The sequence below is a fragment of the Cydia splendana genome, chromosome 1 (genome assembly GCF_910591565.1).
Source record: "Cydia splendana chromosome 1, ilCydSple1.2, whole genome shotgun sequence".
Lineage (NCBI taxonomy): Eukaryota > Metazoa > Arthropoda > Insecta > Lepidoptera > Tortricidae > Cydia > Cydia splendana.
In genome coordinates this window covers 24,364,584-24,388,699 of record NC_085960.1, presented here as the reverse complement: position 1 = coordinate 24,388,699, position 24,116 = coordinate 24,364,584, and the positions used below count along the sequence as shown (strand labels likewise).

The window sequence follows — 24,116 nt, the reverse complement described above, 5'->3', positions numbered from 1 at the left end:
ATTCGTACAAATTACATATGCAGCATCAATAGAATTAAAAACTACGACGGATAGTGACAATATTCTTTGTAAAACATGTTTTCTTCTATACTAACCATAATCTATTGTTGCTACAAATGCTTAGAAAATGGGAATCTCAATAGAAACGAATGTTTTTTATACGTAATTTTGTATTAATGTGACCGAAATCGCATTTATTTTTACCTATATAATATAATCTTTGAAATATAAAGTAAAAAAATAAGATAAATGGTATTTATTATTTCACCAAGCCCTATATAAGACCAACATTTGGTTTTCGAATATAAGTTTTAAGTACAAAATTCATTAATAATCGGCATATAAACTTTAATAATACGCCCATAATTTCCTACTTAAGTACATTAGTCATGTTTAATAATTAAGACAAAAAATTATAACTACATTGTGTTAAATAAATTATTAAAATTGAATACAAAATACAATACTCTCGTTGCAATTTCATTGGTTTAAACGTTAACTATTGGTTAAATAATTAGGTAATTACATTAAATAAATGCATGAATAAATAATTATAAGTATATCAAAAACAAACTTTTTCAAAAAGTTGCTTCACCATTAGCATAATATCATATACAATATCACATTGATTTAAGTATGTTGAATTTCCATCCTAGTTAAATGATCAGATGATAATTGATAAGTAACCCAAGCATTTCGTAAATAAACAACGGTCGTCGACATAAATACAAAAAAAAACTAAAACATCTGAATATTTGTGTGGTTCGGTTTGACTTTAAACATCACAATATCACATACCTACAAGTAAATAAAGCAAGTTGAAAACGATCGTTTCACCAAAAATATTATATAAATATCACACATACGTAGTGTATAATAGGTATCTACATCAACACTATTTAAATAATTGAATTTAGCAAAATGCACTTGATTCGTATACGGTCGACTCTTTAGCTACTTAAATCTACGTAGTGATTTAGAAATGGAGCTTAAGGAGCAATTGTGTGCAAAATTATATTGACTTGTTTAGGTATAAATGATATTATTTATAATCGGCTGTTAAAATACATTGTCATGTATAATTTAATTTAAGATAGGTAGTTATATTTTATTTCGGTTTAGAAGAACGAAGTATAGGAACTCAAATATCGGCACTACTTTGAAAAAACTTGTATCTTGTTCTGTCAATCAAAAGAAAAATGAGGTATCTATGTATGGGATGCATACAGAGGATACAGAGTACTGCCTTTCAACTTTGAGTAGCAGTGTGAGATACGAGATTTTTTCAAAGTTGTGACGATATGTATTCTCAACATGAATTTTAAAGTCATCGGTATCAAATCGTACAATCTCGTCAATTAATAACAATTTTAACACTTTTCTCATACAAATATATTTAATAACACGACAAACAGACTAGGGAGCGGCTAAAACAGCAAAGGACCAAGTCAACTAATGTCACTAAAATAACAAAACATTGTTTTTTAAAATGCAGTCCCTAACTTTATCTTATCACTTATCATCCAGTCAATTAGGTTTCATTGTGAATTAATTTGATCTTCTTTAATCCTTTGCTGTGATAATCAACTCCTATATCCAAAACGTCATCTAAACAAACCCAACTTCAATACGTACACTATAAATTTTTGAAACAACACAACCTTTTTTCGGAAACGTATTTTTGACTATAATCCATTGACATGATTCTCTTTGGTAACTTGTCCGTTGGCCATGGGAGTATGGACCGGCGGTGTGGTTATTATGGCTTGGTACATACCCCATATAGCAAGGGGCCGCATGTAGGCGATGGAGCGATGGTTGCCGTTCTCGTAGAGAGCCTCCGGGGTTTCGAACGAGAGCCCCATTTGAGTCAGCGTGTTATAGAGACCACCGGCCGTTTTGAACGCCTCTTCGTGCATACCTAAGACAAACGAAATATGTAGTTATTATTCTATAGTTACTGCAACACGTCAAAGTGAGCATTGGTAGACCTGATGCAATAGAATTTACAAATGGCCTGACATGTTTATTATTTGTAAAATATAAGAATATTAAATCTAACTCAAAATAAGATGTGAATAACATTGCTGAACGAGCCGGAGGAGACATCAAAGCGTCAACATCTTTTCTATTTCATCATTTAATGTTGTAGAAAGTATGTATGCTGCCCTGGTAAGCCAAAGAGCGCTATCGCAAAAGAAAATTCATTGCTAACAAGATAGCATTCGGCAAGACGCTGCCGCGGCCCGGCGGCCGCGACCGGCCGTCGCCGCCGAACGTGACAGCTGGGCAGCGCCGCCGTAAGCATTCGGATAGGCGCGACCGGGCGGCGACTGCCGACTGCCACGTGCTGTAGTCACACAGGACTCAGTGCTATCAGTTGTGCGATTCGGTTGCGTATTATATAAAATAACGATGTCTGACAATTTAAATATACGAAAACTTGTGGAGCAACTGCTTCAGGACGAAGAAGAAGATGACGAAATAATGATGATTTTACTTTCATCAAAGAGGAATAGAATCGATTCATTGTATACGTCCAGAGCTGATGAAGGCAGTTATCAGATCCTGATAAAACGGCTCCACTAAATACTCGTCGTTTTCTTCGCAAGACGCCATTTTTGCGACCGACAGCGCTGCCATACCGCTACGGGAGCGGCTCGGCGGCGCGACCGAGGTCGCGCGTAGGCCACGCCCCCCGGCCGCGCCACTCTGCCGCCTGCATCGGATGGTGTGTCATACAAATCCCTATAAAGCAGTGCGGCGACTGCCGGGCAGCCTCTTGCCGACGCTTACCTACTTTAGTTTCTATTACTGAGAATTCAAAATCATTTGTTTTTGAGATAGCGCTATTGGGCTTAGGAGGGCAGAATGTTACCTTCATAGATCATGGTGGCGGCCAGGCCGGACACCACGCCGACCCACACCTCGCCGCTCTGCAGCGCGGTGGCGTCGGCGCGGCCGCGGTCGAGCGAGAACCCGTTCACGGCGCCCATCTTGCCGTCCATGAACTTGAGCACGTTGTTCTCGTAGATGGAGGACAGTGCCTTGCGAACGTGCGCTTCGGGGAATACGGTCTCCGTGGAGCCCGAAGCACGGAGGAACCTAAAATAACAGTTAGAAATCGATAACAGTATCTAATGTGTTTCAATTCAAACTACTATAACGAGTTATTCGGGAGTGATAATCTAGAAAACCCAATAACCGGCAAGGTGGACATGGTGGAGGATGGTAAGCAACCAAGGGGACCTCTTGTTAGGACAAGGCTTTCCATCAAGCTAAAGGATTTAAAAAGTGACTCAAGGTAATGTCTTCAATTTGAAAAATTTATGTAATATTTACCAATGCCCGGCAAGTTGATCAGACATGACGACGCGTTCGTTGACCGGCTTCGTGTCGAACCGGTAGTAGGAGCCGTTCCACAGCTTCTCCTCGAAGGCGGCCTTCGCCCGCTCGAGAAGCTTCGTGAACTCTGCCGCGTCCTCTTCTAGAGAGAGCGTCCGAGCCATGCTGAGCACGCCGGCCACTGCGGCCAGCCACAGCCCGCCGCAGTAGGCGCTGCACCACAAATAAATAAGATTATTTCTAGCCATTCTTTACAAAAATACGTTTCCGAAACAAGGTTGTGTTCTTTCACAAATTTATAATTAGAAATTAGAAAAAACGTACCTAGTCCGATATGATACGAATACGAAATAAAATCTAATTCATTAGGTATAGAAACCAGATTCGCTCTTTTGTTTAAGCAATTTGCGGTGATAATAAAATTACAGTGACAATAATTGATCGAAATACATAACTAGTTTACCTTAACAATTACTTATAAAAACTTTTTCTAACGCAACAAGGTTGCTGTTAGTCTTTATATTAAACATTTGTAAACAACAAATTAATTCTAACTCCTAACCCATTGCCACTTTGGATATTCAAATAAAAACACAAAATAATCGAACGTACCTCGGTCCAGACATGACCCAAGCGTCATAAGTCTGATCAGGGAACCCTCCATTCTCAATGAGTCCATCTCCGTCCTTGTCCCAGGCCGCGGCCGCCCGGCGCACGAGCGCGGCGCACGCCGGGTACATGTCCGTGACGTACTGCCGCGCGTCCCACACCGTCGCCCCGAGCTCGGGGGCCTCCGCCTCCTCCAGCTCCTCGGGCTCCTCCACCGTCCTGGACAGAGGAGCACGCTTTCCAACTGGTAGTGATACTGGCTGGTAGCAGATGGCCAGTGTTATGGATCGATGTGAACTTTATAGCTTTGTTATAAGGTGTGAATTGTGTTGGTCAATGAAAAGCGATTGAAATAAATCCATAAATGAGACATGAAGCGTTACATAAGCAATTGGAAAATAACAATAAATGGAATAAATAAATATTTTAGTAACACTAATAAAATGTGTAGGTATGCCGGAAAAGCTAAGTGAGATGGACATAATTCATAAATGAAACTAAATAATTAATACTGTGTCGTTACCAATTTATGATTATTTATTCAAATTTAAAAATAATAATAGACCAAAACATAATTAATTAATTGCAAAAAGTAACTAAGTGACTTGCGCTAGCAAACTGGGTATTTACTTAATAATGAATGCAATTCGTACTCCGTCACCCGCTATTGGTATAAAGTTTCTCTAATATTGATACAAAAGGAATGTATACTTCTCTAATATTGTTACAAAAGCAACATGTTAGGGGCTATAATTAGCCTATAATTTCCAATGTTATAGTTTCGTAATAGCCGTCTTGTCCGTCCGTTTTTCTTGAGAGTGTGTTACAAAGTATAGACCGTTTAAGCGAGGCCAATAACCAGGGGCGTAACTACAATACCAAGGCTCATGGCAAATGGGGGGCAATGGAAGCCATCAAATAGGGACCAACCCTAATTGGATCCCTATAGTTACGCCACTGTCAATAATTAAGACAATGCTTAAAGGAATTTAGTCATTAGAATTAAAATAGTTATGTTTAAATGGATCGCCTCGATCAATAACACTCATGACTAAGAAGATACCAATGTTGGATTGTCGATCGGGATTGTCGATCGGGATTGTCAATGGGCATAACACATTTCAAAAAGCTTTGCTAGAGCGACCGAAGTCCGAACCGCACCCTATCCATTCCACTTAGCACCGGCCACCCGCTAGCCCACCTGTAGAGCAGGTCGAGAATGTCTTTAGGCCTGGCAGGCGCGGGCGGGTTGGGCGCGGCGGTGACGGCGGCGGGCTCGCCGGCGCCGGCCGCCTGCCCCGTGGCGCGCGCGTACAGGTCGTCCTCCGTGCCCGCGCGCACGTCGTCGATGTACGCCATCGACCGGTACCTGGCCCCAGGGTTGCCAACGACCATCACTTATCGCGGTACAAGAGCTTATTAGGATCCTCATGAAATGATAGATGGGGCATATACGAAAAGCGTTATCTGCCTTCCTATCGCTTTTTGCATATTCGAGCGATAGAGGTATATAACGATTTTCGATTTTTGGAAATTGAGGGTTCCATTTAGTCCGTGACTCAGATTAATGAAACATCGTGAAATCGACCAAGTGGCATTTACTTAGGATTATTAGGATCCATCTTTTGGCTTACCATCGTTATGTATGACACAGGAAAATATATGTACATTCAGCAGCAATAGTTGCTAAGCGGGTGAGGTGTTCGAAATGATATTGACGCGACTTTATTGTTAAAAGAATAAGAGCGCGTCAAGGTTATTTTTCTCAAAAATGGACGGCAAAGTCGACTTTGCCGTTTAAAAAATAGGTTGCGAAGCGCGTAGTTTATGGTCAGTCAAAAATTAAAAAGTTAAAAACATTGCAGTCTCGATTTTGGGACTGCAATGTTGCATACAAATTCCATTATTTGTCGAGTTCCAAACTTTTTAAAAGTTGAAATGGCCATATCAAATGAAGGCACAGGCCCATTAAACAGCCAAACAGATGATTAGTACCGCGACTATTTAGCTGTCTCAAATAGGTTGGCGTATTTTCGGCAGAAAAATACACTTCTATTTTTTTATTAAAAAAATAAAAAGGCGGCAAAGCTAATTTTTTCAATTGTTTCTACTTTTTTCAGTGAAAATATATACTTAAGAAAGTTGCTTTTGTAAAATATTTCTATGATATTTATATTTCTTGCACCATTTTTGAGAAAAGCACTATATATGACTCGGCTGGAAGGCTACTTGCTGGCTTCGGATTCAATTAAACGGACTCCCAAGGTCGTCCGTTTAAAACGAATCCTCAGCCTGCAAGTAGCTACTTCCGAGCCTTGACAATAATGTACTATTGAACACCTCGCCCGCTTAGCAACTTCTGCTGCTGATTGTATATGTACATGTATATTAGTATGTACCTGTCGGTGTTGAAGGGCGCGCTGTAGGCCCGCAGCAGGCGGTGGTCGCGGGCGACTTGCAGAACGAACTTGATGTTCAGGTCGCGCCACTCGCTCACGTCGTGGATGTTGTACGCGTTGATGTTCGAGAACGGCGCGTCCGCTGTACAGGACATTTATCATTTTTGTTACAGCCTTTTTACTATAGAGTAGCGCTCAAATCAAACGTGTACTTATCATGTACAATTTCGCTTTCTTAAAACAAAGTATACAAGACCTTATTATCATTTATAAGTGTCGTGTATACAGGGTGGTCGTGGTATTTTTTTTTTCGCGATTTCGGGGTTGGTCCCATAGTGAAAGTTGCTCAGTAAAATCCCAAAACCTCCCTGGCAACGGGAATGCAGTTATTTTTTAGCCACCCTGTATTACTTAATGTTTTGGCAAATTCGTCCTTTACAAATCATTTGTAACTGACTGTTTATAGACCTTATTGCTACGAAATAAAGTCTACGAGCACGGAAGGTCCAAGTTCGCTCGGTAAGTACCTACAAGATACTCAAACACCTAAACCTTATGAAAGCCAGCGTACAACATAAATACTTTATTTAAGAAATGTTTGTAATACACACTACATAAAGAGATCTGACATACCTACTTCTGTACGTACATATGAGTTGCTTAACACATTCAACACCAAGAACCCGACTGTCGGGTACACTGTTCGTAGCGACTACGCGCTACATACGACGAAACCGTGGCTACGCGCTACGAGCGTAACCCGTAGCACTTAGTGGTATTGAATGTGTTAACTTCAAACTCGGGTAAATCCATCTGTCAGATTATGCGATTTTGGTATTAAGAAAAGGTAATAGGGTAGATATTTGCTGAGAGGGTCGAATGGATTTACCCGAGTTTGAAGCTAAGCAACACATATGTACGTTATAATCTAGGTTAAAATTTTAGGCCAACCCAGACTGAGGGTGGAGTCAAACACAAGGAAACAGTCACGCACAAAAGCCTGTGTATCAAAGTATGTACTAAAACGGAAAATATATACATACATGTATATTTTAATAATTACAAGTAAAAATCTTACCTGGATCTCCCAAATCGTGCGGTATGGAATCTTTTATTTTGAACTTGACGCTTTTACCGTCGTATAGCGAGGTCCTACACTTTTCGGTCTCCAGTGCTATGGTGTCGCGGAACATATATTGCAATACTACCTGTAAATAGGTATATGAAAATATTAAAAGATTAATTTGAATTATCGTAATTAGCAGACATAGATCACATGGAAGTTTTTGTGTAAAAATGAAGTGATTGACAAAATGAATGACATGTCAGTTATCGATGTTACCTAATTAACGTTATACTTAGATAGAGTCTGTGCGGAAAGAGATGAGTCGTGGCATGTATGGGGCCCATACATTCCACGACTCTTCTCCTTCCGAACAGACTATTTATTATTTATTACATTTTATTAGAAGATACTGATATAAGAAGCTACCTCTCTTTGGATATATTGGTAGTTTTCTATTCTTTTGGCACTGTATAGTATACTACAGTTTACGTTTTAATTTTTAAGTGCTAATTACATGTAATAAAGAAATTACCTATGTACCTACCGCTTTGTAATTTATTTGCATTATTGAAATTTTTCGGTAACTTACCTACAGCAAGTAAAAATTACATATTTTAAATAAATATGAATATAATATCGATAACAGATTTATCGCTGTTTCACTCAATGACTCGAGAACTCGAGAAATAAATCTCTTGTTATAGGTAATAAAAAAAACACGCGTATAACACGTGATGTGTCTAAAGTGTATTTCTTTAGGTAGCCAAAATAAAGTATTTTTTTCTTTCTTGCTACGACAATACTAGTAGAAAAGAGAACCTAGGTCGTCGCTTTACTTATTTAAATATAAATAGTACTTAAATAAAACAGATACAATAGCTTACTTGTAAATTAGGCCACAGCTGTGCTAAAGCGAACGAGGCATAGAAGTGTACGTCATACGTATTATACATTCTATACTCGTGCCCCTCTAAATAACCAAAAAGACCGAAGTCGTGTCTGAAACAAAACATAACAAATAGTACCTCGTTGCTACGACTAACTTAAAACACCAAAAAGTGAACCGTTTGAGTCTGTGGTATACATAACTCATTAAAAACAAACAGATTCCAAGTTAAGAGATAGGTTTTAGATGTCACAAACCCCAAACGCTTTTTTTGTCATTAAAATGCGCCTTGTCCACAAAAAGTATTTACCACTTGACAAAATGTACTTAAATTTAATCCTTATCATAACGGAATAAAGTCGATAATCTCACCTAGGATCGCCTTCGGGGAATTCCTCAGCAACATCGAACCAAATAGTCCCGCCGTCGGCGATATAGTAAAGCTCGTTCATTAAGGCACCTTTTAACCAGTCTGGTATATTACTGAAAACAATAGAAGTCACAGAAGACAACTAATTTATTAAGTACTAGTAACCAAGGGTTTTTCAGCAAATAAACAAATTTTCAAATTTTACTCGTTACCCATTAGATGATTGATTTGCAAGTTCAGTCTCCACAGAGGATTCAATAACCATGAAAAATGCATATATTTTAAAATGCACTCTAAGGCCTAGAGAAAAAGTAGTGATCAGTTATTTGTGAGTAGTTTGGTCGTTTCGATCATAACAATTAACTGTGTACTAACAAAACAACTGACTCAGTTTGTCTGTAAACAGAACGCAGTAAATGTTGAAATAAAAAAACCGGACAAGTGCGAGTCGGACTCGCCCACCGAGGGTTCCGTACTTTTTAGTATTTGTTGTTATAGCTCCAACAGAAATTTCAACTGTCTAGCTACCACAGTTCATGAGATACAGCCTAGTGACAAACAGATGGACGGACAGCGGAGTCTTAGTAATATGGTCCCGTTTTACCCTTTGGGTACGGAACCCTAAAAAGTGTAATTGCGCAAGAAATAGGATATTAAATACCTATTAGTGAGAATGGGATCCTGCCACTCTACGAGTTGCTTCTCCCAGTTCTTATAATTCTTAAGCGCGTAGGCGGCGATGCTGGCGCCGGCTATGCCGTCGCTGCCAAAGTATTTTGTGTAATATCTGTGGATACAATATTGCTTTAATCCAATTGATTTGTTCAAACTCCTATAGCCAATGTGAAAAGGTAAGGTACAGATGTAGTGCATAATCCTTTGCCATCATATTTTCTCGGACACGTTCGTATTTGTCATGCTACTTCAGTCAACCTCAGTACTTTTTGTACTGAGGCTGACTGTAATAGCATGACACGTTCGCGCGTTTCCGTGAAAATATGATGGTAAATATACTAAATATACTTGGTGTTCTCGCATCATGCTGCCCCCTTTAAAGTCAGTAAAGTATAATTTTATAAATAACAAAGCGCTGCGAACTTAAACGTATTCTAAATATTACCTTCTATGAATTTTCTTGTCTTTCTTATATTTAATAATAGGCATGTCCCAGGCGAGACAGAACTCCGTCGCTGCCGTCCCTCCTGGGTCCAGGGATATGACGCTCGATAGTCCTATGGAATCACCTGTAAAAATACGCTTACCTATTCATTATATTGATAATAAATTATGCATAATACAAATGCCTAGCGGCTCTTGCATTTAAAATAAGATTCCGACCATTCAAGATGCATTTTGAAAAAAATTAAAACCTAATGTGTGCGTGAGAATAAACGTTACCTACTTACGGTCACGGTTACGGTTACGGTTACGGTGAAAGAGAAGAGGATGATATTGAACACCGTCAACAACAGACGGGGAAAAATTATTGGACATTTGTTACGGCACGACAACTTCTTTAAAACCATCATAGAAGGCAAGATAGAAGGAAAGAGAGGCAGGGGCAGACCACGTAGCTATGAAGACCAAATAAAAGAAAAAGCTGGTGTCGTGTCGTATCAAGAGGTCAAGGCTATGGCTTATGAGAGGGAGAAATGGAAAATACTCCACCGACAAGAGGATACCTCTTAAATTGAAGAAGAAGAAGACTTACGGTCACTCCGATCTTTTGATAAGGCCAATCAGGTTTAGTCACCCGTCTCAATAAAACGTTTTTATAATATCTTGTGCCTAACGATAATTAAAAGATATATGATGTATTGGCCAGTACTCACACTTATAAATCTTTTTAAGCTTTTCCTTCTTTTCTTCAACTTTTCCTTCCGACTTATCCGGGACCGTTGGCGGCGGCGGCGTGAGACTCGGGTCCGGCCCGAGCTTGCCATGCTTCTTAAGGCACTCCCATACATAGCTAGACGTCTTGGCCGCGTTCCATAGACAATAGCCCTCGTGAATAGTCTCCTTTTCGTCTTTTTTCTTCGCCACAGTGAATGTACACGATGTTTCGCCGACTTTTTGCTCTAATGATACGCCACACGTGTGTTCTTCTGAATACCTCTCCATTTCTAATTTTGCTGTCGATTTAAAAGATAATACAAGATGTTAGATAGAATTAGGCCTCATTTAGACGGTGCGAGAACTCGTATGTGAGTTTCATTATATTGCGTTATTTGATCGGTCGGCTGAATTGATGTAACCTCAATGGTCCGCAATGTAACTAACATCGCATGCGAGTTCGCGCGCCGTCTAAATGAGCCATTAGTGATTCTGGAAACCAAAGATTATGGAACAACTCCCTCAGGTTTGGTTACTCAAAACAATCCAAAATTCATGGTCACCTTTATCACGCGATAAGGACAGGATAAAGCATTTTTTCATCTTTACGTTATCATTATCACCCGATTAAACTACACGACATTGAAGATAGCTCGAATATCTCGTTCGATTTTATTGTAATTTTTCAACGGCAGTCTTTGTGAATAATGATGATTGACAAGGTTATTCTCTTAATTTATTTGAGTCGATCTAAAAAACCACTTTGATGGTTGCCAATAGCTAAGGTGTCACCAGACGCCACGTGGCATAAATGCAAATATTACGTGATAAGGTAAGCGTGCCTATACTTAACAACTGTGATATAATAATCTACTTAATATTGAGCTAAATCAGTGATAATGTTATCAGATATCATATCCGTATACCCCATATCGTTCATTTGATGATAAGTAAATTTGACACCTGCATTAACAAATCTGCTTTATTAGTAGGTATAAATAAACATGCATTTTGTAGCTGCCACTTCATATTTTAATACTGAAATCCTTAAAAAATATGATTCTAAATATTTTATTACATTTATGTAGGCGGTAATTTTTTTATGGAAGTATGTAGTTGTTTACCTAAACAAGATTTTTCAGTAAGTACACATATATCGATAGACATCATCATCATCATTATCTTCCCGGCGTTATCTCGGCATAAAGCTGGCAAGTTTGAGGAGCCTGGAGTACATTGATAAACATATTGTGCAATACTGACCTAAATGCTTCTTCTTCTTATTCGCCTTGAGCGGTATTTCGGTCCAGGTTTGCGTGATGCTGACATGTCGGTGCTCTTCACTCACGTTGGTCGCGGTGAATACGAACACTGCACACGGTAGGCTACTGTCCTGCAATTTAGAAAACGCTATTTATCACATAGGTATTTATAAACTTTTTCCGCACTTCGGCCGATCAGAACTTAATTTCCAACTTTAACAAACTTCCATCCGTCCACCGTCACAAAAGCGCGCTATGACAAGATATGTAGGGTAGGGCGATCATTTTTGCCGTATTATATCTAAGAGTGCACTTTGGGTTGGCCCCGGATGTCCCTGGTTAATAATTTGGCAATACCTGTGACATAGCCTCCTAAGGCCCAAGGTCCTACCTTTAGTACTTATTCAGTTCGATGAAATTTAAATCATATTCAATTGGAATAGAGTCGCATTTGTTTTTTTTTTGTTCAAGTTTCAAACTAAACGAGAATCAACTCTATTCCCTGCACTATAGGTTCAAATTTCAGTGACAAATTCTGGATTTTTCATTTGACTGGGCCTTAGGAGGATAGGGGAGGACAGGAGAGACTGGAATTCCAGTTGACCAGTGACACGAGGAAACCATAAGAGTTTCGACAGAAATATCAAACCAGAACCATTATAAATCTTGGTAAGTGGCGATACTGCGTACCAAATCATTGCAGCTATAAACCCACCGTTTACGTAAGGCTCATTGTGTCGTTGAAAAAATGTAAACGTGGTAACATTTGACGTGCTGCTATAATTTCATAAGGATTTAATTGGAAAGAGTGGACATCAAGTGCATCAGAAGGTACTCGTATCTTTGTTACCACTCGACCAAACCTGTAGCGTTTAATGACGTCCATTAATATTATCTTATCTTCCTTATTTAGGTACTAGATATACAGTAAAAAAAATCATAGATAAGTAATAATTTTGGGAAGGAAATACGAATTGATTTGTTTTTTCCGGCCATTTTTACGCTCGATATGTAATAAAACCGTACGTTGTATTATCTTTATGTAGCGGCTATAAATATTACGAGTATAGGTACAACTGTGGCTCTTCTACTTTCAAAAAAATAATCATAAGGACTAACTATACAGAGCCACAGTAGGCACTACGTCGGAAATGTTTGCCAACCCCTGCAGTATACAAACAAAAAACACAAGTACGGGTCGGACTCGCCCACCGAGGGTTCCGTACAAATTTAACTTATTTATTAAGTATTTAATTTATTACAAATTTATAGTATTGAGATTTTTCCCTGTATTTCTAGTGTAAGAAGATATTACTTGCCAAATTTCATAGTTCTAGGTCAACGGGAAGTACAACCCTACGAATTTTGATTCCCTCGAGTCTCAAATTACCTACTTATACGTTTTTTGCGGCATAAACGGCCGTATTTTGTTTTTACATAAACTTAGAATTTAGATTTTTTCATAGCTCCAAGGGATTGTAGACCTGAGTATATGATTTTAATTTCAACTCGATACCTCCACGCGTTCCCGAGATAAAGGGTCTTGGCCGACAGACGGACGGACGGACAACAAAGTGATCCTATAAGTGTTCCGTTTTTTCCTTTGAGGTACGGAACCCTAAAAAGATAAATTAGATTGAGCGACATCATTCTCATTGAACTGAAAAACTGCAAATATATATATATATATATATATATATATATATATATATATATATATATATATATATATACTAGATGAAAACCCGGCTTCGCTCGGGTAAAATAAATAATAGTAATAGGTAATACTCATTTTGAATTAAGTAATTATTTACTTTTAGACTTCATACCTTCATCAAGGCGGTTACAGACCTATCTCATCTCAGAAAACTTTAAATCCGTAACATACAATCATAACTCGAAAAATTTACTATTCCGATATATCTAAAAACAAATATGTAATTAAAAAAACCTAATCCGCTTTTCTGGTAGCAGTTCGGTTCTGTAAGGGTCGCAGTTCTAACCTAACTTACTTCTGGTTGCAGTTTGGTTCCATAAGGATCACAGTTCTAACCTGACCCACTTTTCTGGTCGCAGATCGTTCTGTGAAGGCCGCATTTATAACCTAGCCCACTTTCCAATCTCAAAAGAGGGAACCCTTTTGTACCTACCCTTCATGGCACTAAAGTGAAAGTATGGAAATTATCACTACTATTTCATTCTTTAATATTAATGCCTATCCGTTAATATTAAATTCGTTTACAAAAAAAAAACTGAATAAGTGCGAGTCGGACTCACCCATCAAGAACGGAACACTTTTTAATATTTGTTGTTATAGCGGCAACAGAAATACATCATGTGTGAAAATTTCAACTGTCTAGCTATCACGGTTCATGAGATACAGAGGAACAGTGGAGTAAACTGAAATAAAGGTTCCGTCACACCGGCGCGATTTCAGAGCCGGGCCTGAGCGTTTTATATGAAAAAGCGGCGCGCCCCGCTCACGCGCCGCACGCGAAACGCGCCTGTGTGACGGAGCCTGAAATGTCAAACCGGGCAAGTGCTCGCGCACGAAGGGTTCCATACTTTTTAGTATTTGTTGTTATAGCGGTAACAGAAATACATCATTTGTGAAAATTTCAACTGCCTAGGCCTATCACGGTTCATGAGATACAGCCTGGTGATAGACAGACATACAGACAGACAGACGGACAATGAAGTAAAACTGAAATAAATGTCATATACCTACTAAGAAAAACCGGCCAAGTGCGAGTCGGAATCGCTAATAGGTTCCCGTTTTTTAGTTACCCTTCAGGTACGGAACCCTAGTATGAGTGTAATAGATTTGTAACCGGTTAGCAATGTGAGTCCCTTGGAGAAGCAGAGGTCTAGTCTAAACCCCCACTTACCATCGGCATTAACAGCCTTGTATTCTTGTTTGCCACCAACATGTCATATTAAAACATATTAATAAAAATTTACTCGGTCAACAATGTGAGTCCCTTGGAGAAGCAGAGGTCTAATCTAAACTCCCACTTACCATCGGCATTAACAGCCTTGTATTCTTGTTTGCCACCAACATGTCATATTAAAACATATTAATAAAAATTTACTCGGTCAACAATGTGAGTCCCTTGGAGAATCAGAGGTCTAGTCTAAACTCCCACTTACCATCGGCATTAACAGCCTTGTATGAGTTGTATGCTTGTTTGCCACCAACATGCCATGTTAAAACATATTAATAAAAATTTACTCGGTCAGCAATGTGAGTCCCTTGGAGAAGCAGAGGTCTAGTCTAAACTCCCACTTACCATCGGCATTAACAGCCTTGGATGCTTGTTTGCCACCAACATGTCATATTAAAACATATTAATAAAAATTCACTAATTTCATCAGTCATATCCAGCCTAGCATTGCATTGGCCCCGCTTAAATATTTCTTTAATTTGTTTTTAGTATTTGTTGTTATAGCGGCAACAGAAATACATCATTTGTGAAAATTGAAACTGTCTAGTTAATCTAGTTATCACGGTTCATGAGATCTTGAGATACAGCCTGGTGACAGACAGACGGACAGCAGAGTCTTAATATTTAATAGGGTCCCGTTTTTACCCTATGGGTACGCAACCCTAAAAAGTGACCAAGGCCTCCAGTGCCCTAGGCTGGAATCAAAGCAGCGTCCTCTGCTATTGCAGCAGGTGCCTGTGCCATTCTGCCACCGGGCCACCCACGGCGGCATAGGTCGAATTTTTCCAAGTATACTTATGCACTACTTACTGAAGGCTTATGGAGCCTCGCCATCCCTAAGCCTAAATTAAATATTTTCTGAAAATAATTTGTTTTGATCTAATAACATATTGGAGTCCTCGTAATAGGGGTCCCGTTTTTACCCTTTGGCTACAGAACCCTAAAAATCAACCTTGTTTTGGTACTATGTACTACGCTTCACTATGACTCTGAAATTTTAGCAGGAATTAATATTTTTTTTGTTGCACCTGTCAAATTAGAATAGAATAGAATAGAATAGCCTTTATTGACCAAAAAATTAAATTTCAGCACATATTACATTTAAATAAATTCACATTTCATTTATATCAATTAGTTTCAATATTTTTTCCTTAGTAACTTTATTAAATAATTTTTATGTCATTGCTTTTTAATAATTATTTCAGTCTGCCTTCTTGGCATAGGCCTCCCCCAGCTCTCTCCACAGCTCTCTATCCCTTGCCGTCCCTATCCAATTAGGTCCCGCATGCTTCTTTATGTCATCCGACCACCTCATTATTGGTCTCCCTTCTCTCCTTTTTCCATCTCTAGGATACCATTCCGCTTCCTCTCTATCCCACTTATCTTTACCTTCCCTTGCCATATGTCCAGCCCAACCTGTTGCAGTCAAAAGTGTGAACTGGCCAAAGAACTTTTAACCGACAAAAACAGGCAAAACTGCTTTTGACTGAGCATGTTGGTCAAAAGTAGTTTTACCTGAAAATCATACCTATTTCTGGCAGCAGTTTCGTTTTTAGGGCGTAGCAAAAAAAAATAACCCTAACCTACCTATCTCTGGGAACAGTTTCGTTTTTTGGGCGTAGCAAAAAAATAACCCTAACCTACCTATCTCTGCGAGTACTTTTGACTGATAGTAACAGTCACAATACAATTACTATTAACCAATGATTTTCAGGTAAAACTACTTTTGACCAACATGCTCAGTCAAAAGCAGTTTTGCCTGTTTTTGTCGGTTAAAAGTTCTTTTGACCAGTTCACACTTTTGACTGCGACATATATACTATCTATATATCTTATTATATTTAATCTTATATTCAACTTACATTGACTCCGGAGATAACTTATTAGCTTTATGCAGTTGACTTTCCAATTCACCGATACACCTCAAATTTGATTCATAGTCTAAAGCACAGTTATTAAATATGTCCACAATACACTGTAGCTTTTTGCACTGTTTCACACTGGCAATGTACTTAATTAGAGTGAGTTACAGTCAGCTGGCACTTAACTCAAAGTTTCTTTGAACAACGTCATTTTCATCTCGCTCACTTATTAGTTTATCACAGCTGCTTCAAGGTTGCTTTCACTTGCATTTCCAGGTAGCTAGTAGTGCCTTGACATGTAAGAATATTTGGAATCATTCTAAAATATTAAAATACAACTGAGAGACCGATGTTTATACTAAACACAATACACCCATGGAACGCTTTGAAGTTCAAATCTCGTTACGTTACGATGGCGTTTGCACTTTGCACTATGTTCGGTGACTATTTTTTATTGTTAACACACACAATACACTATTTAACAGGTTTTTATCACGTCTGGAGTACCGGATAAAGTATTTTCGAATAACAGCCGTCGTTGACGTCTAGGCAGTGTTGCTATCGTCTTAAAAGCCGTAACAGACTATCGCACGTTCTGGCTTAAAAACAAATTTATGTAATAATTATACCGGTATACATACTCAATACTCAATACATTTATTGCACATAATGGTTACAGAGGTGGTATATACATTTTATAATTACAGATCACATTATGTACCCTGTTGGGCGCAGCAAAAAATAAGGAGGGAGGCACTTATATAATTAATACAATGATAAAAATACCTATAGATTTCACTTAATACTAATGTTACTGTCTTCTAAATATTCATTTAAGGAATAATAACATTTCTCAATCAGTAATTGTTTCAGCTTGCGGATAAATGCTGTTTCAGTTGTTTCCGATTTTAATTCTTCTGGCAATTTGTTGTAGATTTTTATTGACATTACAAAAGGCCCAGTTGAAAGCATCTTAAGTCGGGAGGCTGGTAGTAAAAGTTTGTTTTTGTAGCGCATTGTACGATTTTTTATGATATACGATTTACGATATCCATATGAAACGAAACTTAATGCAAATAATAACCATTATACATACCGGAAAGTCATCAAATAAACAGTAATATTCGTCTTGCTTTTTATTAAAAAAAAAAGACCAACCTAACTTGTAAGCATGTTTGCAGTTTCTAAACGCAACGCATAGCTGTCAAATGTCAACCAACAAATTGAACCTTTAGCATTGTTTGTCGAAATTTTTTCACTTTTAAATGCAAAATACGCGACAATACGAATTTTGCGGATATATGTTGTCGATTCAAAACTGTTGTTTTTTTACGCTCTTTCGTTTAAGTATAATTTCATTTTGTTTTACCGTCAGAGCCGCTCGGTTTTATATATAAAGATATATATGTAGTAGGCCAATGTCTGGCCTACAACTAGAAAAAATAGTTAGAGGTGTCACTACTTCACCACGACATTAAAAATGTTTTATGTTTATTTTTAACTTTTTTTTTCTTTTTTTTTTATATGACAACTGGTATTCGTTTTTTGAGTATAGATGCATACCTAAGTATAGAACACTATTTAAAAAAAAATAAGCAAATCGCTTGAATACATCCCGATAAACAATACATTAAAGAAATAAAATTAAAAAATCATAAGTCAAAAACTGTCACTAGTAGGATGTTGATACTCAGCAAAAATATCCTTCACCATAAGAGGTACTCACAAAAAAAACCCGAATCAAATTGGTTTAAGGGCCAACTTACTATAGAAAACCGACTATGGCCTTTGTGATTTTTTGGTAGGCCTTTTATCATCACGGCATCACGTAAAACATTAAACCCTGATCATCTTGAATATGCGTCAGACTTTGGTCTAGAGAAAAAAGCGTAAAACTAATTAGCATTATGTTTTGCATTAGTGCTAAATGTAGGTACCTATACAAAAACCTAATTGAATTGATTCACAATAACATACAGACTTGTTAAATGAAACACAGCTACCTCAGTGTTACTACAATATTGGTTATTAACGCTTTAATTAACTTCTTAAACAGAAGAGGCTTTGATACGAAATATCCTTGGCATAATAGACTTTTGCCAGATTGCCCAGATTCCTACAACATTATGTACAGTGGCGTAGCTAAGCGTTGCCGAAGTGCCTCGGCCTCGCGCGAGGCCCCTGCGGGCACAGTGAAAGAAAAGGGCCTCGCAGATGCGATTTCGCCCACGGCTAGATTAGTTCACGCTACGCCACTGATTATGTATCTTGTATTATGGCATGGCAGTGGCAGGGCGTTAGACAATCCCGATCCCGAATTTGTTCTGGGTTTTATTTAACCCTGTAGTCTTGCTTGATGAATTCTGTGATTCACTAGTCAAATTTTAAATCACTATAAATCTACATGCACCAAATTAAAATAGAGTTTAACACAATAAAAAACTACTTGTTTGGGATGTTTGTTTACAGAATTCAAGTGAACGACCGCGCGAGAACTTTCCATACAAACATAGTCCTCATTTTCCTCTCTGGGCATTAACATTATATGTAGAACATATTTTTGCACATCTAGATGTGAATTAACCACAGCTATGCCCCTTCGTTTGGCACTTTTAAAAAAATATAGAAAATTTTCCATAATGTTAATATCCAGAGAGGAAGATGGGGTTTATATTTCATGATTGTTGTCTAATAACTGTTTTAAATAATAACATTTACGAGTTATTTAAAAAAAGATCTGTATTCATGTTTTGAATTTGAATAGTTAATACAAGCCTACTTCATAGAGATATTGCGAGGGGCCAAAGTAATTAGTATGTGGGGCACCTACATTGAGTAAGAACACAGAACCAATTAAGATGATTGGAGCAATATGATACACATATACAACATGATGCACAAAGCACTGCTTCTTTCTTGGTTATAAAATTTTGTTACTGTCTATATTTATATTTAAATGGTTGGTTAGACTCATACATTTATATAACTATATTCGTTTTTATATAATATTTTTCTTGTCTTTAATCTGCCTGGTCTGTCAGTATTGAACTCTTGTAAATTAACTTGACCTATTTTTGGTTTCAATTGAGTAAAAAAAATTACATAGCAATTTTCCAACACATTCTTGTGTCAGGGAACATACATATTTAAACATGGAGTCACAAATTGGATTAGAAATTTTCTAAAAATTTAAACTGAGCTTGAGCTCATTTCGATTGACTTGCTCTACTCAAGTCAGGCCCATCTTAGACTATGTGGGGGGCCCTTGGGCACATAAGAATTTGGGGCCCTTTTTGAAAGTAAATAAAGCGAATTAAACTAACATTTTTCTACTATGATCTTCTATTTATTATGGGTAATCAAATATACTGTTATTGTCTGTCCTTCGGGGCCCCTGTGGATGGGGGCCCTGGGCACGGGCCCCGTGTGCCCTTATGGTAAAGACGGTACTGAGTATAGTATAATCTGCAATTATAGATTAAGGATGTCATCAATTTCATGCTTAAAGACTTGTTTTAAATCTAAATGGAGCATTCCACGGGCTGTCCCGTACAAACACGTTTATTTCCTGTTGCGACTTTTTTTTCGGCATTTAAAGCAGGCGATTATTTTTCTGTGCATTATTTAAACCATTTGTCATAGAAAACTCTTATAGCTGCAAATCTTCAGAAAAGCGGGTTTGTACGGGACAAACGGTAGACAATTTCATGGAATGCTCCAAATGATCAATTTAAGTTATTCTACAACTGTAGAATGAAAATCACTACAGTTTCATAAAGCATTTAACAGCAACTTACTTTATAGTTGTGTGGTATCACTGGAGATATTTGTCGACACACCAGTTTAACCCCATACTTGCTGAGGTTGTAGGTGGTCCATGCTCGGGGATAAAGTGCTGTGTACTGACAATCTGCTCCATTTAAATTCCATTCCCATGATGATGGAGCTTTCTTTGGTTTGCTAGAGATAATTAGAATGTCAGAGTCAGTGTCATAAATACACATCGGTAACTCATGGCATTTAGGTAGCACTTAAAAGATTAGTGATGAGCACATATCGGTAACGGTTACATATCAGAATACCGAAAATCGATTTACCTAATGTTGAATCACCTATGCTCTTTTCACCTATTTTTTTAAATACCTAATGATCAATTAACCTAAGCTCATAACATCTAATGAACGAATTACCTATTGCACGTTTCACCTACAATTGGTTTACCTAAGCTCAGAATACCTACGGTCGATTTACCTAAAGTTGAAACACCTGATACTCGAAATACTCGTTCAGGAGGTATATCAACTTTAGGTATTTCGTGCGATAGGTTTAACAGTTTTAGGTATTTCGTCCATTAGGTAAATCAAGTTTAGGTACATCGTTCATTAGGTATATCAGCTTTAGGTGTATCGTCCATTAGGTATATCAGCTATAGGTGATTCGTGCATTACGTATAATAGCTTTAGGTGAAACGTGCAGTAGGTAAAACGTGCATTAAGTATATCGTGCATTAGGTGTTTCGTCCATTAGGTTATTTGAGCTTAGGTATTATAAACTTAGGTCGGTCAATGTTTAGGTAAAATGATCGATAGGTAATTTAAAAATAGGTGAATCAAGCATAGGTGATTCAACATTAGGTAAATCAGTTTTCGGTATTCTGATATGTAACCTCGGTAACTCGTGGCACTTGACAGTTTCTAACAGACTAGTGATGTGACAATGTTCTTCCTATACTAGTCGAGAAAAAGAAACCACAAAAAAACGAATTAATTAAACTAATCTTTTAAGTACTACCTAAATGCCACGAGTTACCGATGTGTAGTCATAAACGTGAAAAAATACAATAACTGTAAGATGAATAGAAACAGGACCAAGCTAAGTTGGCAGCGATTTTGATGGCACAGACTGTTAAGTGTTATTTTAAACATCAAACTTCTATGAAATAATGATGTTCACTTAACACTTGCAAGGCCTTTGCCGACAGGCAAACTGAACTAAGAGACTTCATATAAACATTCAAAACTAAATTACTATCAAAAATCAACAAACATGTTGATTCTCTATAAATAAATAAAATAACACTTGCTAAGTCTGTGCTATCAATCTGACTCTATTGCTTATTATAGTACTTGTATTCAATTTAAACATAAGGGACCAACCAATATAGGACCAATTTAGTTACCATTGAAAGTATACAATTAATGAAAATGTTAAATGGGTGGCAATATCTCTGTTCAGTGTTTTTTCTAGTTGGAATACTAAATAAGTAATAAGTAGATAAGATTAACAACATCAATCAAATTAATACTAAACATTCAACTTACTTGTAAGTAGATAAAACCGACTGGAATATTGTTTCGTTGTTGGCATTCCTTATATTAACGATAAATTGGCATTCAGGCACAGTGATATGGTTATAAATGCCAGGGTAGAGCTGGAATCGACAAAACTCTCCCTTGTACCCTCTTCCAATAGTGCCACCGCCAATACCTCCTATTGGGCAGCCTAATAAATAAAATAAAAATTATTTAAAAACAGTTAAATGTGGTTTTATACCAAAATCAAAAATTTTGTAGGTTACAAATTTACACCAAATTTATACACATGTACATCTAAACTGTGAAATATATTAACAAGTAAAACTAAATTTATCTATGAACCTATAGAAAAAAATTGCACTTTTTAACAAGACTTACCATACATTCTTTGAGCAGATATCATGTGAATATAATCCATAATCGGCTTCTTCTTGCTTAATTTTTTACCAACATAATACTTTAAATATCTGTAATGTAACCAATGTAATAACATAAATATTTTAATTTTCTTTAGTGATCTAGAGCAATAAATAAGTCTATCGAACATAGTCTACAACAAAATTTAAATGTTGATTACAATAGCCACAATAGGTATAAATTTTACTCACCTAGTCGTAAGAGGCATCATATCAAACATTTGCTTAGCACTTGGTATAATAATTTGTTTGCTTTGCAAAGGATATTCATGATTTAAAGCCAATTTCAGGCCGTATTTGGACACTTGGTCCTTTTCTTGATCGCCGATTGTATCCATTTCCATTTTATAAAAAGATCACTGGATGTTAGCTATTCTCTATAAAATCAGAACAACAAGAGCTTAGACAAATTTTGATTGTATGCGTTATTCAGGAAGACGCGTCTACCTTAACAGTAGTACACAAGATAAGTAAAAAAATTAGGAGATTCCTTTCCCTTGCTAGCTTGGCTGACACTTGGCTCAGCCTGACTGAAGTTGAAGTCCACTGACTGAAGTCTGTCAAATCAAAGTAATTCACTCAAGAATACATACATGGTTATCCATTTGTGTCATTCAAAAAAGCGTTTGAATGACACAAATGGATAACCATGTATGTATTCACACGATAGCGGTGGCGCTTTTTATCAAGCGTTGTTGGATTTTCGACTTTAACCCTTGGTCGTTAAGTCGAATTTAGAGCTTGGACAGATTCAAGCGCTTTTTTAACGCGCGTTGAAAAAGCTGTCGTGCGAATGGGGGCTCGTAATTAAACTGCATAGAGGTACAATAATCTAGAGATGACACGGGGGAGGAGCCAAACGACCGAACGAGATGCACTTATGGAAATTTCAGTAGGAGTAGCAGAGAAAGCGGTATTATTGCTTGTCCTTGTCACAGTCTCACTTTTTGTTTGTTCCCCAACAAAAATTTAGTATGGTTTATGGTGGGCAACAAATAACCCGACCGAATTACGTAGATTGTTTTTGGTATGTTGTCAGGAATGTTAAAACGTGTTTTTAATATTGTCGCTTTGCGCATGTTTTGTCCCTCACGGAGGCACGCGTACAGCTCATCTATGTAATACTAGATCTATGTCACTGTCACTCAAAGCTTGCGACGGCCGGGCTGAGGATTTTCGTATGGTTTCATGGCTCCTCGACACTTATGCATTAGAGGGAGCAAGTGATATTACTATCTCAGTCTACCGCATGGCTGCGTCCCTTGGATTGGCCGGCGTTGGCCATTCGTGTAGAGGAGCCATCACGAAGTCGAACATCGTTAAAGCTATAGTAGACGAGCGTACCGGACTGCAACCTTATAGTGGTAACACACTATCGCAACGCACCAAGGTCTTTGTGGGACGCACCGATAAGTAAGAGCGGGAAAGAGATATCGCTTTCTCGCTCTTACTTATGGGTGCGTCGCACAATGGCCTTGGTGCGGTGCGATAGTGTGTTACCAATTTTAGTCCGGTCAGCATATCTCTTTCTCGCTCTTACTTATAGCTGCGACCAAATGTAACCAAGGCATTGGACCAAGGTCGCGGTCTGGAACGCTCGTTTGTTTAGCCCCCTCCAGACTATGCGCGTGAATCGCGGGCAAGGCCTGTTCACTTCCTAAGAAAGTTATGTCCCCAAATAATTGCGCATGTGTGCGCCTTAATCTTCTATGTGTGCGTTGGCCTCCGGGAAAAAGTTGCGAGTAATAAAAATAAAAACATTTTTCTACAGCAACATTGCTCCCAACTCTGATTTAAATTATCACGAA

General features: G+C 37.9%; 1 protein-coding gene across 2 annotated transcripts; it reads right to left on the bottom strand.

Moving 5' to 3' along the window:
* Positions 1–1,585: 1,585 nt before the first annotated feature.
* LOC134796981 (non-lysosomal glucosylceramidase) lies at positions 1,586–22,827 on the bottom strand. Of its 2 annotated transcripts, XM_063769176.1 has the most exons (17): positions 22,501–22,827; positions 22,271–22,359; positions 21,899–22,079; positions 20,375–20,537; positions 11,772–11,901; positions 10,508–10,807; positions 9,796–9,919; positions 9,337–9,462; positions 8,678–8,788; positions 8,304–8,418; positions 7,432–7,561; positions 6,354–6,495; positions 5,156–5,323; positions 3,958–4,173; positions 3,343–3,558; positions 2,879–3,105; positions 1,586–1,921 (listed from the first exon to the last, which is right to left on the bottom strand). In XM_063769176.1, the coding sequence occupies exons 1-17, from the start codon at positions 22,650–22,652 to the stop codon at positions 1,686–1,688; spliced, it is 2,826 nt and encodes a 941-aa protein (XP_063625246.1). In that variant the 5' UTR covers positions 22,653–22,827; the 3' UTR covers positions 1,586–1,685. The 2 variants fall into 2 exon arrangements, with proteins under 2 accessions (XP_063625246.1, XP_063625252.1); XM_063769182.1 differs by lacking the exon at positions 5,156–5,323 and having other exon boundaries at positions 22,501–22,826.
* Positions 22,828–24,116: the final 1,289 nt, after the last annotated feature.

Coding starts and splice junctions, on each gene's coding strand:
- LOC134796981 (XM_063769176.1), bottom strand. CDS start 22,652: ATGGAAATGGATACAATCGGCGATCAAGAAAAGGACCAAGTGTCCAAA. Junction 11,902..20,374: donor TGATACCACACAACTATAAA/GTAAGTTGCTGT, acceptor TCTAAATTGCAG/GACAGTAGCCTACCGTGTGC. Junction 8,419..8,677: donor TTCCCCGAAGGCGATCCTAG/GTGAGATTATCG, acceptor GTTTTGTTTCAG/ACACGACTTCGGTCTTTTTG.